Genomic DNA, 12,976 nt, shown 5'->3' with positions numbered 1-12,976 from the left:
CACATATGAACATCATAACTGATTGTGACCAATGTAGGTAATTCCTTCCATTTAATTTGTGATTAGTAATTGGAAGTACGGTCCCTTCAGTATTGTTAGAATTTATGGATGCCATAAAAAATTGTTGATTGGCAAAACAATTAATTAAGAAGGAAATAAGAAAAGAATAAAAAAAATCAATAAAAACTGGTCAAAAAATTCGTCCAGACCCGGTTCACGCTCCAGACCCAACTCCAGACCTGTGAATCACAGACCCGAATCCGATCCAATTCGACCGATTCCGATTCCGATTTGCTCGATCCGATTCGGTCAAAAACAATTGATTGATCCGATTCCGTTTTGCTCCCAGATCCGCAACCCAATCCGACCCACAAGGCTCCGACCCGATTCCATTTTTCTTCAAGTCCGCAACTTAACCCATTTTACTCTGGTGCGACTCAACTTCCGCGATTTGACCGTCGAGGCTCTGTCGATGACTTCCACGATTTGGTTTTCCACCCACGAACTGCGACTGTTCACGACCGGAGATGAGATTTTCAGGAAACGACAACCACGGTTGATGACTTCCGGTTGATGAACGTGATCTTGGTCGTCGGTCAAAGACTGAGTTTCGGCTGTGGATGCTTCGAATTAGTTGCGATCCACTAGTTCGACGCGATTTGATGCGTTTTTCTTCGGACGTGAAGCTTCACGCAAGGAACTAGGTATGTTTGAGATTTTCTGTTTTCTTTTCTAGGGTTTCAGACATGAAACATATAGAAAAGATTCATAGGGTTGGCTCTGATACCATGTTGAATACAGAACTTTTCTTATATTTCTTATGATAATTTTACAAAAGGGAGCATCCCTTATATATATACCTATGATAGCTAATTAAGGAAAACATTATAACAGAAAAAAAATGTACATATGGAAAGAATAAAAGTAAACCCAAATTACAAGGAATGAAATCATATGTATAAGGTAAGAGGTGAATTCCCATATTCAATATTAATTGTTGTGTCTTACTTTTTTCTTAGTTATTGCTTGTTTCAGGATCGTATGACGAAGAAGTTTATTGGTAAAAGACATGAGTCGGGGGACCTTTACATTTTTTACCACTAGATATCAAACCCTATGGCCTACTCTGGAGTTATATCCCCATTTGAAGTTCATTCCCATTCTTACATCCACCAGATATCAATCCCTCTTCATTCGTGTTGAAGAAACTTTATCCTGAATTTCTTTTTTTGTCCTCTTTGAATTGTGATTCATGTCAGTTTGTTAAATTTCATCGTCTTAGTTCTAGTCCTAGAGTCCATAAACGAGCCAGTGCTCCATTTGAGTTAGTTCATTCTGATATTTGGGGTCTTTGACCAGTTATTTCCAAATAGGTTTTCGTTATTTTGTTACTTATGTTGACGATTATTCTCGTGTGACTTGGTTATATTTAATGAAAAAGTGTTTTGAGTTATTGTCTCGTTTTTGTGTTTTTCATGCTAAAACTTAAACTCAATTTAATGTCTCTATCAAAACAATATGTATTGATAATGTTGGTGAATATTTCTCTCATGTACTTAGATCTTACTTATGTGAGGTATCATTCATCAATCCTCTTATGCAGACATTCCATCTTAAAATGGAGTTGCAAAAAGAAAAAACAGACATCTACTTGAAACAGCTCGGGCCTTGTCCTTTCAAATGCATGTTCCAAAGCCTTTTTGGGCTGATGTGGTTTCCACCGCTTGCTTCCTGATTAATAGACTGTCTTCCTCTGTTCTCAATGGAGAGATTCCTCATCGTGTTCTCTTTTCTATGAAAGATTTGTTTTCTATTGCCCCTAAAATCTTTGGTTGTGTTTGTTTTGCTCGGGATGTTCATCCTCATTGTACCAAGTTAGATCTCAAATCTTTGAAATGCATTTTCTTAGGCTATTCGCATGTTCAAAAGGGTTATCGTTGTTTTTGCCCTACTCTTAACAGGTGTCTTGTCTCTCCTGATGTTACGTTTTTTTAGGACATACCTTTTAGTCCCTCACCATCAAGTCATTGTCAATGTAGGATGATGATCTTTTTATCTATGAGATTACCTCTCCCACATCATCTCCTACTCCGTCTTCTTCTATATCTCCTTCTCGTCCACTCATCACTCGAGTCTACTATAGGAAACCTCCACAACAACCTTCAGACACATGTCCTACACCAATGGCTTTTTCGACATCTGATCCAGAACCGAGTAATGATCTTCCACTTGTACTTACCCTATTTCTTTGTTTGTTTCATATAACCAGTTGTCTTTGCCCACATATTCCTTTATTACATCTCTTGATTCCACCTACATTCTTAACTGCTTTATCTCATCCTGGGTGGCATAGTGCAATGATCGAGGAGATGACTGCTTTGGATGATAATGGTACTTGGGATTTAGTTTCGCGTCCGGTGGGAAGGAAGGCTATTGGGTGTAAATGGATGTGTGCTATAAAGGTCAATCCTGATAGAACAGTGACCCGGTTGAAAGTTCGTCTTGTTCCCAAAGATTATGCCCAAATCTATAGGACTAATTATTCTGATACATTTTCTCCCATTGCCAAATTAAATTCCATTCGACTATTTCTTTCCATGGTTGCTACTCACAATTGGTCTTTGCATCAACTTGAAATTAAAAATGTTTTTTTGCATGGTGATCTTCAGGAGGAAGTTTATATGGAGCAACCATCTAGATTTTTTGCTTAGGGGGAGAATGATAAGGTGTATCGCTTTTGAAAATCTTTGTATGAACAGAAACAAAGTCCTCTTGCATGGTCTGGTAAGTTTAGTCGAGCACTCAAATGTTTTGGTATGAAGAAAAGTACTTTTGATCATTCTATATTCTATCGACAATCTGACATTGGTATTACTTGAGTATTGAAGTAATGAGAAACAAGAAAGGTATTTATCTGTCACAACAGAAATATGTACTTGATTTGTTGTCTGAGACTATAAAACTAGGAGTCAAACCATGTAGTACTCTAATGATACCAAATTTGCAACTTGCTAAAGAAGGAGAATTATTTAAAGACCCTGAGAGATATAAAAGATTAGTTGGAAAGTTGAACTATTTAACAGTGACATGACCAGATATTGCTTATTCTGTGAGTATTGTGAGTCAATTTATGTCTTCTCCTACAGTGGATCATTAGGCTGTAGTAGAATAAATTTTATGTTATCTAAAAGTTGTACCTGGACATGGGATCTCATGGTCATACAAGGGTTGAATGTTTTTCAGATGTTGATTGGGCTAGATCTCGAGAAGATAGGAGATCGACCTCTGGATATTGTATTTTTGTAGGAGGAAACTTAGTGTCATGGAAAAGTAAGAAATCGAATTAGTTTCACGTTCGAGTGTTGAGTCAAAATATAGAGCCATGGTACAATCTGTTGAAATAGTGTGGATACACCAACTTTTATCTGAGATGGGCTCCGGCGTTACAATGATAGCTAAATTATGGTGTGATAATCAAGTTGCACTTCACATTGCATCCAACCCAGTGTTTCATGAACAAACTAAACATATTGAAGTGGATTGTCATTTTATTCACGAGAAAATACAAGAAGGATTGATATCTACAGGATATGTGAAGACTGTTGAACAATTAAGAGATATCCTTAACAAAGCTTTAAATAGGGCAAGAATAAGCTATCTATGCAATAAGCTAGGCATGATTGACATATTTGCTCTGCTTGAGAGGGAGTGTTAAAATATATATTTAAATGAATATGTATAGTTGTCCTTTATTGTAATTTTATATTCTCTAGATTAGGGTTTCTCACTTGTCAACTAAGCTGCTATATTTATAAGGAGGTAGGGAACAGAAAAGATGGCAACCGGCTAAGAAGATAACCCAAAGATGGCAACCGACTAAGAAGATAGCCCAAAACTGAAACATAAGTAATAGACAAGATTTAAAGAAAACTAACAAAGAACTTAAGAATTAAGAAGATTGTTCCTACATCAAGACTCCAATGGGGAGTTTGCATCACTTGAATATATTCATTTTGTTGTATCTATGAGTTGCTTTTTGTTAAAATAAGAATAAAATAAAATAAATCAGGCAAGGTGGCGTCTGTGACAGTTTAATTATGTTGATATGATCTTGGTTTGTAGATGCCTCAGCCATTGCTGTTGTTCGCAGAAGATGTTGCTGTTGGCACTAAAAGTCGATATCATGCTTTGGAGCTGGAGATATAGATTGTTGATTAGCTTTAGCCAAGTTTTATTTTTTCTAGATTTTTAAGTGTCCGGTTGTGCAGTTTACATGATGGTTTTTAGATACAATGAATGTTTTTTATTGAGGTTTCTTGGGCTTATTTTTTCTGTTGACCTCTATTGGTCTCTGGGCTCAGTTTTGAATTTTTCTCATAAGTTTTAGGTTATAGGTTGATTTGAATACGTTCCTTCTTGGGGAGTTTGAGCAACTTTATGTATAATTTTTATTTGTTAAAGTGTTGATATAATTAAATTTACCATAACCCATCAGCTTAAGCTTTTGAGTCAATTGGTGATTTAACATGGTATCAGAGAGGGAGGTCCTATGTTCAAAACCTGGGAGGTCCTAGGATGTTCATGATTTAGGAAGTGCTTCAAAACGAGTGGCTTTGAAAAGGTTTTTCAGATTGCATCTTGACGTGGTTTTATTGCAAGAGATTAAAATGGCTAATTTCGGTATTAGTCTATTTAGAACTCTAAAGGCATTAGTTGGGTACAAGTGGAAGTGTGGGGTAGATCTGGTGGCATGCTAATTTTGTGGGATGAATCTAAAATTCAGGTTGTGGAAGAAATTTGGTTCAAGAGAAATTTGAGATCTTTTCAAGAAAAGTAATTGAATGGATTGTTCACTTCGCAGTCACCTGAATTATTGTCTCCATTTGGCGTTCTCTCTAAGTTCTTTGATGACTTTTACATCCAAGATTTATGCTTAATTTGGATTGACTGCCTTTCTCTTTACAGCAGTCTTTTGGCTCGATGTATTTGTACTCACTATTTTTAGTTCTTTGTATTTTGAGCATTAGTCTCTTTTCATTTATTTTAATGAAAAGTTTTGTATCCTTTTCAAAATATATACATATGTATACATCTTACTGTATGCATATATCACACACATATATATGTTGCATCTTTTACAATTTCCAAGCCTAAAAACGGGGAGAGAATGTTAAATTGTTCATATAATTAAATTTATCATAACCCATCAGCTTAAGTGTTTTGGTCAATCTGTGAGTTAAACATTATTGTACTCTTTCTCCACCTTTCTTACGGGGAGTTGTTTGTCCTTCCTGAACTTTATAGAGAACCCAGCTCCATCAATGAAGCCCTCGGTCTTCTCCAACTACATCATCAAGACAAGTGTGCAATTAAGGCTCTTTGAAACCATGTTGTTGTGCTACGGCTACCTCATGGGGAATTTGGACGGATGTTTTAGAGCTCTTGTGGGAGTATGGGAAAGCATGATTTTCCAAGCCTCCATGATGCCAGTTGCCAACAAAAGAAGGAAAAAAAAAACAGCCCCTCATGCACAATAGCATTTTGTTTGCATCTTACCATAATATAAACTCCTAAGTGAAGACAAGCATCCACCACTTGCTGCAACAGAATGAGTATTAAAATGGCCTTCATTTGAGACGCTCAATTGAACTTTTACTTGATTAGTCTCCGGAAGTGCTTGAAAACCTGAAGCATCATAATTCTCACGTTCACTATCACTACCTCCCTGTCAATTATCAATTGACTATATTAAAAATTCTAAGCATATGAATTGGAAAAGAAAAAAGAAATAGAACAAAGTGTTGTTGCATTGCAGCTTGTAAACAAAAATCATCTGATAAGTTTTTTTTTTTTAACAAGAACCAAAACGTTTCATTGAGAAAATGAAAGGAGACTACGGCTTTGAGAAAGAGCACACCAAGACGAATGCAACCTCCTTATTAGTACGCATCACTGTTTTTTGGCCTTATTTCTTGTATTTAACATGAAGTATTGTTAGTGGTGAATAATAAGACGAAATCCTGGAAACCTTCACCAGAATTATTTCCACTTGAAGTCTCCAACTTCCTTTTCCATAGAATGCGACCTCCTTCTTGGGAAGTTAGCAGAGAAAGGTAATATGTGGAGGCACAAGACCAAATTGAGAAGGCATTCACAAAAGGATTGAATGCATCAAATTTGTATGACAACTTGGTACAATGGAGATATCTAGAATAGTTAAAGTTGAAGGAAATGTAAGAGTGTTTGATTATTGTCAACAAATAAAAATAAATAAATAAAATAAAATAAAATTATTTTATTTTAAAAAATAGAAGTGTAACATTGTTTTAGTACAACAATTACGAAAGTGGGGATTGAACCTCCGATCAATATGCCAACTACCTTTGGACTAAGCTTACCATGGCAATGTAAAAGTAAATGCAACACTATTGAAGAGGAATATTCAAGCTATTGCAACAATGACTCTAGAACTATCTTGGAGGATCTAAGAAAACATTCAAACTATTCGAGAAATATCTTGAACTCTAGAGATGTCTTCTATTTGAGCTCCAGTGAGAATATCACTAGTCTTAATATAATCTTGAAGAAATCTATTTAGGCTTCTCACCAGAAAAAAATTTAAGAACTGTTTCTTTTTACTTGAGCCCTTAGGAAACTTTTCCAATAAATAGAAGTTCATACTCTCAGTTGAGCTTGTGAGTAATGTGAGTATGGTAAAAGTGCAATAGAGACTAGTCTCAAAATGTCTATCCTTTTACTTTACAAATAGATGATTGCATTGGTAGCTGGACTTATTCAACGGAATCAGACACAATATCAATCAAAAAAACAAAACCATAGACTTGAAAGAGACGCAAACAAATCCCAAGTCAGATGTTCAGTGCCACTTTATATTTCTGATAATTGAAAAAAAAAAACACAGTACACTCTCACCATAACATTATAGTAATCTGTCATCGGCGCTATAAGACCAACAACAGAAGCAGCTCCCTCTGGTAAGGAGAGATATGCCTGGAAAGCGAAGGCATAACAAAATATAAAGCAGTTCAAATTAAGGACCAAAGAAAAATGCTGTTTTTAATATGAACAACAACCTTTCATTATGAGGAAATGAAAGAAAAATGCATTGCATAGCATATCAGTGACCACAAGAAACTTACATTATCTAAAGAGAGAAGAGAAAGGCAATTGACCAGTACTACGCGCACGGGGGGACCGACCAAAAGCCCAACTCCTGATGGATACTCCTGTTATCCATCAGATTAAAATGAAGGAAAGCCACTTGAAGAATAGCAAAAGGGAAGACAGCCTCAAATTCTTTTGTTTTTTATATTAAAATGATCAAATGAGAGTATAAAGAAGCAGTAGGTATTTTTCAATGAGACGAGGCAGTAGACTAGGGACGAGGAAGATGCCAAGACTTTTTTTTTTTTTTTTTTTTGAAAAGGAAACGAGTCTCTTTATTCATTAAGAAAATGAAGTGAGACTAATGCTCAATTTACAAGGAATTCATAAGGATCAGCAGGTGCACCCGGGAATCTCAACTAGGTTGACACCCCCTTAGCACCCCTCATCACATCCTAACTCTAGAAAAGCCTTAAAATTAAGCGATACAATGGGAAACAATACTTGAACTGATAAAGAGAGAAACTGGAAAATCATAACAAAAGACAACCAAAGACAACTAAAAACAAAGCAATGAGAACTTCAGAAAGCTGGAGAAAAGAAAGAATGACAATTTAGACTGATTTCCTGGCAAGAGTATTCTGCAAAGGATTTTGAGAGGGAGCACCAAAGAGATGCTTTCAACTTGGCAGCTTCAAATCTTGAGAACCACGGGGTTTCCTTGTCTTGGAAGACTCTTTGGTTCCGTTCAAACCATAATTCAGATAAAACAGCCTTGACAGCATTGACCCACAGAATCTGGTGCGATTTCTTGACAGCCACCCCTATCAACAGCTGCTGCACATTTAGGCTAAATTCTGCTCCAAAGGACCAGCTCAAATAGAAGATATTGAAGAGCGAAAACCAGCAACTTTGTGCATAAACGCAGTTAAAAAATAGGTGTCGTTGGTCTTCCCCATTCTTCTTACACAAAACACACATATTGGGGGAGAGATAGTGAGAGGCAAGCTTCTTTTGCAGCACACTTGAGCAGTTTAGGGACCCAAAAACCATTATCCAAAGGACTATGTTTATTCTCCTTGGACTTTTTGATTTCCAAAGAGCTTCATAAAGTAGAGGATCAATTCGGGGGGCTTTGCGAAGGAAGTTGGATAAAGATTTAACCGAGAAGGCTCCATTGGGATCCAAAGACCAAACCTTTGAGTCCGGGCGATCTTGCACCTTTAAGCTAGAGATGAGACTTAACAAATCTTGAAATTTAGTAATATCTTCATCTTTTAAGTACCTCCTAAAAGAGATGCTCCAAGAGTTGGTGGTGTGGTCCCAATGCTCTCTCACAGAGCCATTTGGATGAGTGGCCAATCTAAATAATCTGGAAAATCTGGATGAAAGGGGAAGATTGCCCATCCAAGTATCTAACCAAAAGCCAATATTAAGCCCATTGCCCAAGACAAACACCGACAGATTTTCCACCTTCAACCAAGCTCTTGAAATGCTGATCCATGGGCTTCTAAGGCAGCCCACTGCCTTACCGGAGGTGTGACCCCTGAAAATGCTATTGCCATGTATACTTTTGACCACTCTGCACCAAAGGGAAGAGCTTTCAAGCTGGAATCTCCAGCCCCATTTTGCTAAAAGAGCTAGATTTTTCTCTTTTAATCCACCCAAACCGAGGCCACCTTCTTCATAATATTTGGACACAAATTCCCATTTGGCTAAATGATTTAGATTACCCCCTTTGTGGCCTTCCCAAAAGAAATTCCTCAAAATTCTTTCTAAGATATGCAACACTTTATTAGGAATCAAGAAGGAAGACATGTAGTAAGTGGGGAGGTTTGAGAGTACCGACTTACAAAGGGTTGCTCTTCCTCCTCTTGAAATGTTGTATCTTCTCCATTTATCAAGAGTTCCATGAAGTTTATCAATAATAGACTGTCAGAAATCAATCTTTTTCGGGTAACCTCCCAAAGGAAGTCCTAAATAGAGAAGGGGAAGTTGCTCTGCTTTACAATTGAACTTTTCTGCCCACTTATTCAGCATGTCTTGACCAATGTTTATACCACAAAGAGATGATTTCTCCCAATTAATTTTCTGTCCAGAACACCATTCAAAAAGGTCAAGAGTAGCTCGAAGAGATTCTAACATATCACATCATATTTGCAAAAGATAAGGGTGTCATCGGCAAATTGCAAAATTGAAATGTGGACTTGATCCTTCCCAACCAAAAAGCCTTCAAAGCAATCTTTCTCATGTAACCGGTTGATTAAGGCATTTAAAACTTCTCCCACAAGGATGAAGAGGAAAGGAGAAAGGGGATCTCCTTGCCTAATTCCTTTAGATGCAACTATCCTTCCACGAGGCCTTCCATTGATAAAGATGGAGAATTTTGGATTGGTGATGCACCCCAAAATCCAAGATATCCATTTTGAGCTGAAATTCTTTCCAATTAGGACTTTTTCAAGGAATGACCAGTCCACTCTATCAAATGCTTTCTCCAAATCAAGCTTTAGCTTTCTTCCCTTTCGATCTATAGTCCTCGACTACTTCATTTGCAATTAGGATGGGGTCTAGGATCTGTCTTCCCTCAATAAACGCACTTTGAGTGGGGGCAATTATGCTTGGCATGATTCTTTTTAGTCTCTCCTCTAGGACTTTTGCTATCTTGTACAAGTGGGTAGTGAGACTAATTGGTCTGAAGTCTTTGACTTTCACTGCATCAGTCTTTTTTGGAACTAGACAAATAAAGTTCTCTTTAATACATGAATTGAGCTTACCATTGCTGTAGAAGTCATCAAACATTTTTATAAGGTTGTCTTTCAAAAGATGCCAAAAATGGATGAAGAATTCTGGTGTGAAGCCATCCGGCCCTGGTGCCTTATTCTTTCCTAACACTTTCACTGCTAGCTTGATTTCTAGAGCAGAAAAACTTACAACCAGCTGCTCATTTTGACTTATTGAGACTCTTGACCAGTTAAGGTTGATAGGAATGACTCTAGAAACATTACATTTTGAGTATAAAGATGAGTAGAAGGCCAAAATAATATCTTCAACATCCCGGGTGGATTTGGTTGGAATATCTTGATCATTAAGCAATTCTGCAATCAAGTTTTTTCTTTTTCTGGCAGATAGGAATCTGTGGAAGAAAGAAGTGTTCTCATCCCCTTCTTTTGACCATTTTAGCTTGCATTTTTGGATGAGGCTTCTTTCTTCTAATTGGTAAAGGGCTAGTAGATCGGCCTTCAAGGAAAAGGCTGCATCTTCATCACTGACTTGAGGGAATACTCCCACTGTTAGAGAGTCTTTTCTATGAATTTCTGTTAATAAGCTGTCCTCTTTCATCTTCTTCTCTTTTTCATAGTCATGAAACCATTTCTTTAGGACTGATTTTGTTTCTCTTAAGTTGGTGGAGAGAGTAAAGCCTGCCCATTTATGTTTTTTCTTCATTTTCAAAGATTTTTCAATCAATTTACAACAATCCTTGTTGCACAGCCAGCTGTTACAAAACCGAAATGGTGAGGGCCCCCATTCAAAAGCTCCTGCTTCTAAGGTAAGAGGAAAGTAGTCTGACATGGTTCTAGCTTGTCTTGCAACCCTTGAATTATCGAAAACTTCTTCCCATGTGTTTGATACAAGAAAACGGTCTAGGAGAGATCTTGAAGCACCATTACCTTCCCTTGACCAAGTGAATTGTCCATTTGAGAGTGGAAGTTCCAGCGGGTTGTTTAATCTGATGAACTTATTGAAGTTATTCATGTCTTTCGTTGCTCTACCAACTGGATATCTCTCGTGCCTTCTTCGAATGTTGTTGAAGTCTCCACCAATACACCATGGATCATCAAATATTTCTGCCAGAGAGGATAATTCTACCCACAATCTTCCCCTTTCATGGTAATCACAAGGACCATATACATTTGTTATCCAGCAGATCTTTTTGTTTAACGTTTGACATTTGATTGAAAGGGAGAATTCATCTTTTGAGCTGTCGGAGACTAGATTTTGCTCTCATCCCACATTGTGAGTATGCCTCCCGATTTTCCTTTAGCTTCCACCAAGACCCATCCTACCTCTTTTGAGCTCCAAAGTCTTTTGATAAATGAGCCCTCAATTCTGTCTTTTTTTGTTTCTTGGATAAGGACAATATCCGGATTGACTTTTTTCAGAAATCTTTTTAGAAGCAGTCTTTTTGATGAATCCCTTAAACCTCATGTGTTCCAAGTAACTATCTTCATTAAGGCTCACCGAGGATTCTTCAACACTTTTCCTTTTGATCAAGCTAAAATGAAATCACACTCTTTTATGATGGAGTGTAGATTTTGTGGTACAACTGACAAATTTAGAGGGGGGGTCGGGAAAATGCTTTCACTAACCTGTGAATGTTCATCCAGGGGGCGGAAGAGCTGACTTAGGGAGAAGTCCATGCCTTCTTGATTGTCATCAAGTTCTTTTTTATCTTCATCATCATTAATATCCAGTTCCTCACTGCTCACACTAGCTAACAAGTCATCATTTAAGTCTTGGGGGAATGAAGAGGGGAAGGTTGGGAAATTGGCTATCTGAAGAGATGTTATCACTTCGGGTGCAATGTAGAGAAGGTTGGATAGGACTCTCCCTATCAGACCTCAAAGTTTAAGGGTTGGCTTATAGGTTAGCACAACTTACTTCAAGAATATCCGGGTTGGAGATGGCTAACCAAGTGTTTTGAAAGGATGTGTGCTTTCTGATGAAGTGTCTAGGAAAAGGACTCAGCCCAAATGAATTCGATTTTGCAAAAATGTGATGTTTGAGTGTCTTAATCTTTTTCACCTTTTGGATCCGTCTATGGGAGGAAGGAATGGAGACCAAGGCCTTCGGCTTCTCTGTGATAAAATCTTGAGTAACAGACTTCTCAAACTTGGTTGAAGACGAACCGACATTTTGATTAGGAAGGGTTGGACCGGGTTTTCCCGAGTCAATTTTGGCACCTTTGTGAGAAGAATTCGAAGGGTCACAACCCTCTGTTTTACTTTCAATCAATAGATCATTCTTGGTGCCTTTTTGAGGGGAAGTTGAATGGTCGCGCCCCTCTGTAATTTTTTCTTTAACTAAGACTTTGTCCTCTGCAGACGGCGCTGAAGGTGGCTGCTCGGGAAGATCAAAAGGCAGAGGCATGAGGCATGATTTGGGGGGGCGGCTCAGATTTCGAACGACCTCTTAACTTCTTGGCCTTAGATTCAATCTCTCTCATCTTGCTTTCTTTATTATCCACAAAGGCTCCTAGACTTCTAGAGAACTTAATGTTGCAATTAGAGGGAAGTAGGAAGTTGAATTTGAATTTAATGGCTCACAAAAAAAGCCTTCATCACTTTTAACTTCATTAATCCGAATTAAATCAATAGGATTTGTAAAGTCAGATTCAAATAAGTCACCAATGACCTTAGATTCAAATAAGTCACCATTGACCTTACTAGGAGGGCTGGATGATGAGATATCTCCAAAATTCAAGTAGATTGATCCTCTTTTTTCATTTGATATTTCAATTGTTGCTGGGATAAAACCACAAAGATTCTCCTTCACTTTAATTTTGGCCTCTGAAACATTGATCAAGTTAAGTGTCTCCATAGCTATGCTTTCTAATCCCCCAAAGTATTTCCCAATGGCCTCGAAGGTCTGTCTGCACCAATAATCCAGGGGTAAGTTCTTGATAGAGATCCAACCCCCATAACCCCTGACATAAGTTGGTCTGCCATGGGAGGAGTTGTTCCATCTTTCGAATTTCAGATGGAAGGAGCCAAATTTATGCCATTTGCTTGAGAAGTTATCTAGTTCATCCAATGAGTCTCGATCCATTGTTACCAGGGCATTTTCTGCAAAT

General features: G+C 37.7%; 1 protein-coding gene and 1 long non-coding RNA gene across 3 annotated transcripts; one reads left to right on the top strand and one right to left on the bottom strand.

The window, feature by feature from the left end:
- The first annotated feature begins 424 nt into the window (after positions 1 to 424).
- LOC120079367 (uncharacterized) lies at positions 425 to 4,487 on the top strand. Of its 2 annotated transcripts, none has more exons than XR_016530123.1 (2): positions 425 to 704; positions 4,123 to 4,487. It is a non-coding gene; the product is annotated as an uncharacterized LOC120079367 (long non-coding RNA). The 2 variants fall into 2 exon arrangements; XR_016530124.1 differs by lacking the exon at positions 4,123 to 4,487 and adding an exon at positions 895 to 1,453 and having other exon boundaries at positions 428 to 704.
- Positions 4,488 to 7,707: 3,220 nt separating this feature from the next.
- LOC150035695 (uncharacterized) lies at positions 7,708 to 12,273 on the bottom strand. Its single transcript, XM_090314401.1, has 5 exons — positions 11,785 to 12,273; positions 11,493 to 11,678; positions 9,900 to 11,052; positions 9,276 to 9,652; positions 7,708 to 9,057 (listed from the first exon to the last, which is right to left on the bottom strand). Exons 1-5 carry the CDS (start codon positions 12,271 to 12,273, stop codon positions 7,708 to 7,710), a joined length of 3,555 nt encoding a protein of 1,184 aa, XP_090170527.1.
- Positions 12,274 to 12,976: the final 703 nt, after the last annotated feature.

This window comes from Benincasa hispida, chromosome 6, assembly GCF_027475165.1.
Source record: "Benincasa hispida cultivar pf3 chromosome 6, pf3_genome.v1.1, whole genome shotgun sequence".
NCBI classification, from domain to species: Eukaryota; Viridiplantae; Streptophyta; class Magnoliopsida; order Cucurbitales; family Cucurbitaceae; genus Benincasa; species Benincasa hispida.
Note: the sequence above shows the minus strand (reverse complement) of the source record. Positions and strands in the feature narration are given on the sequence as shown.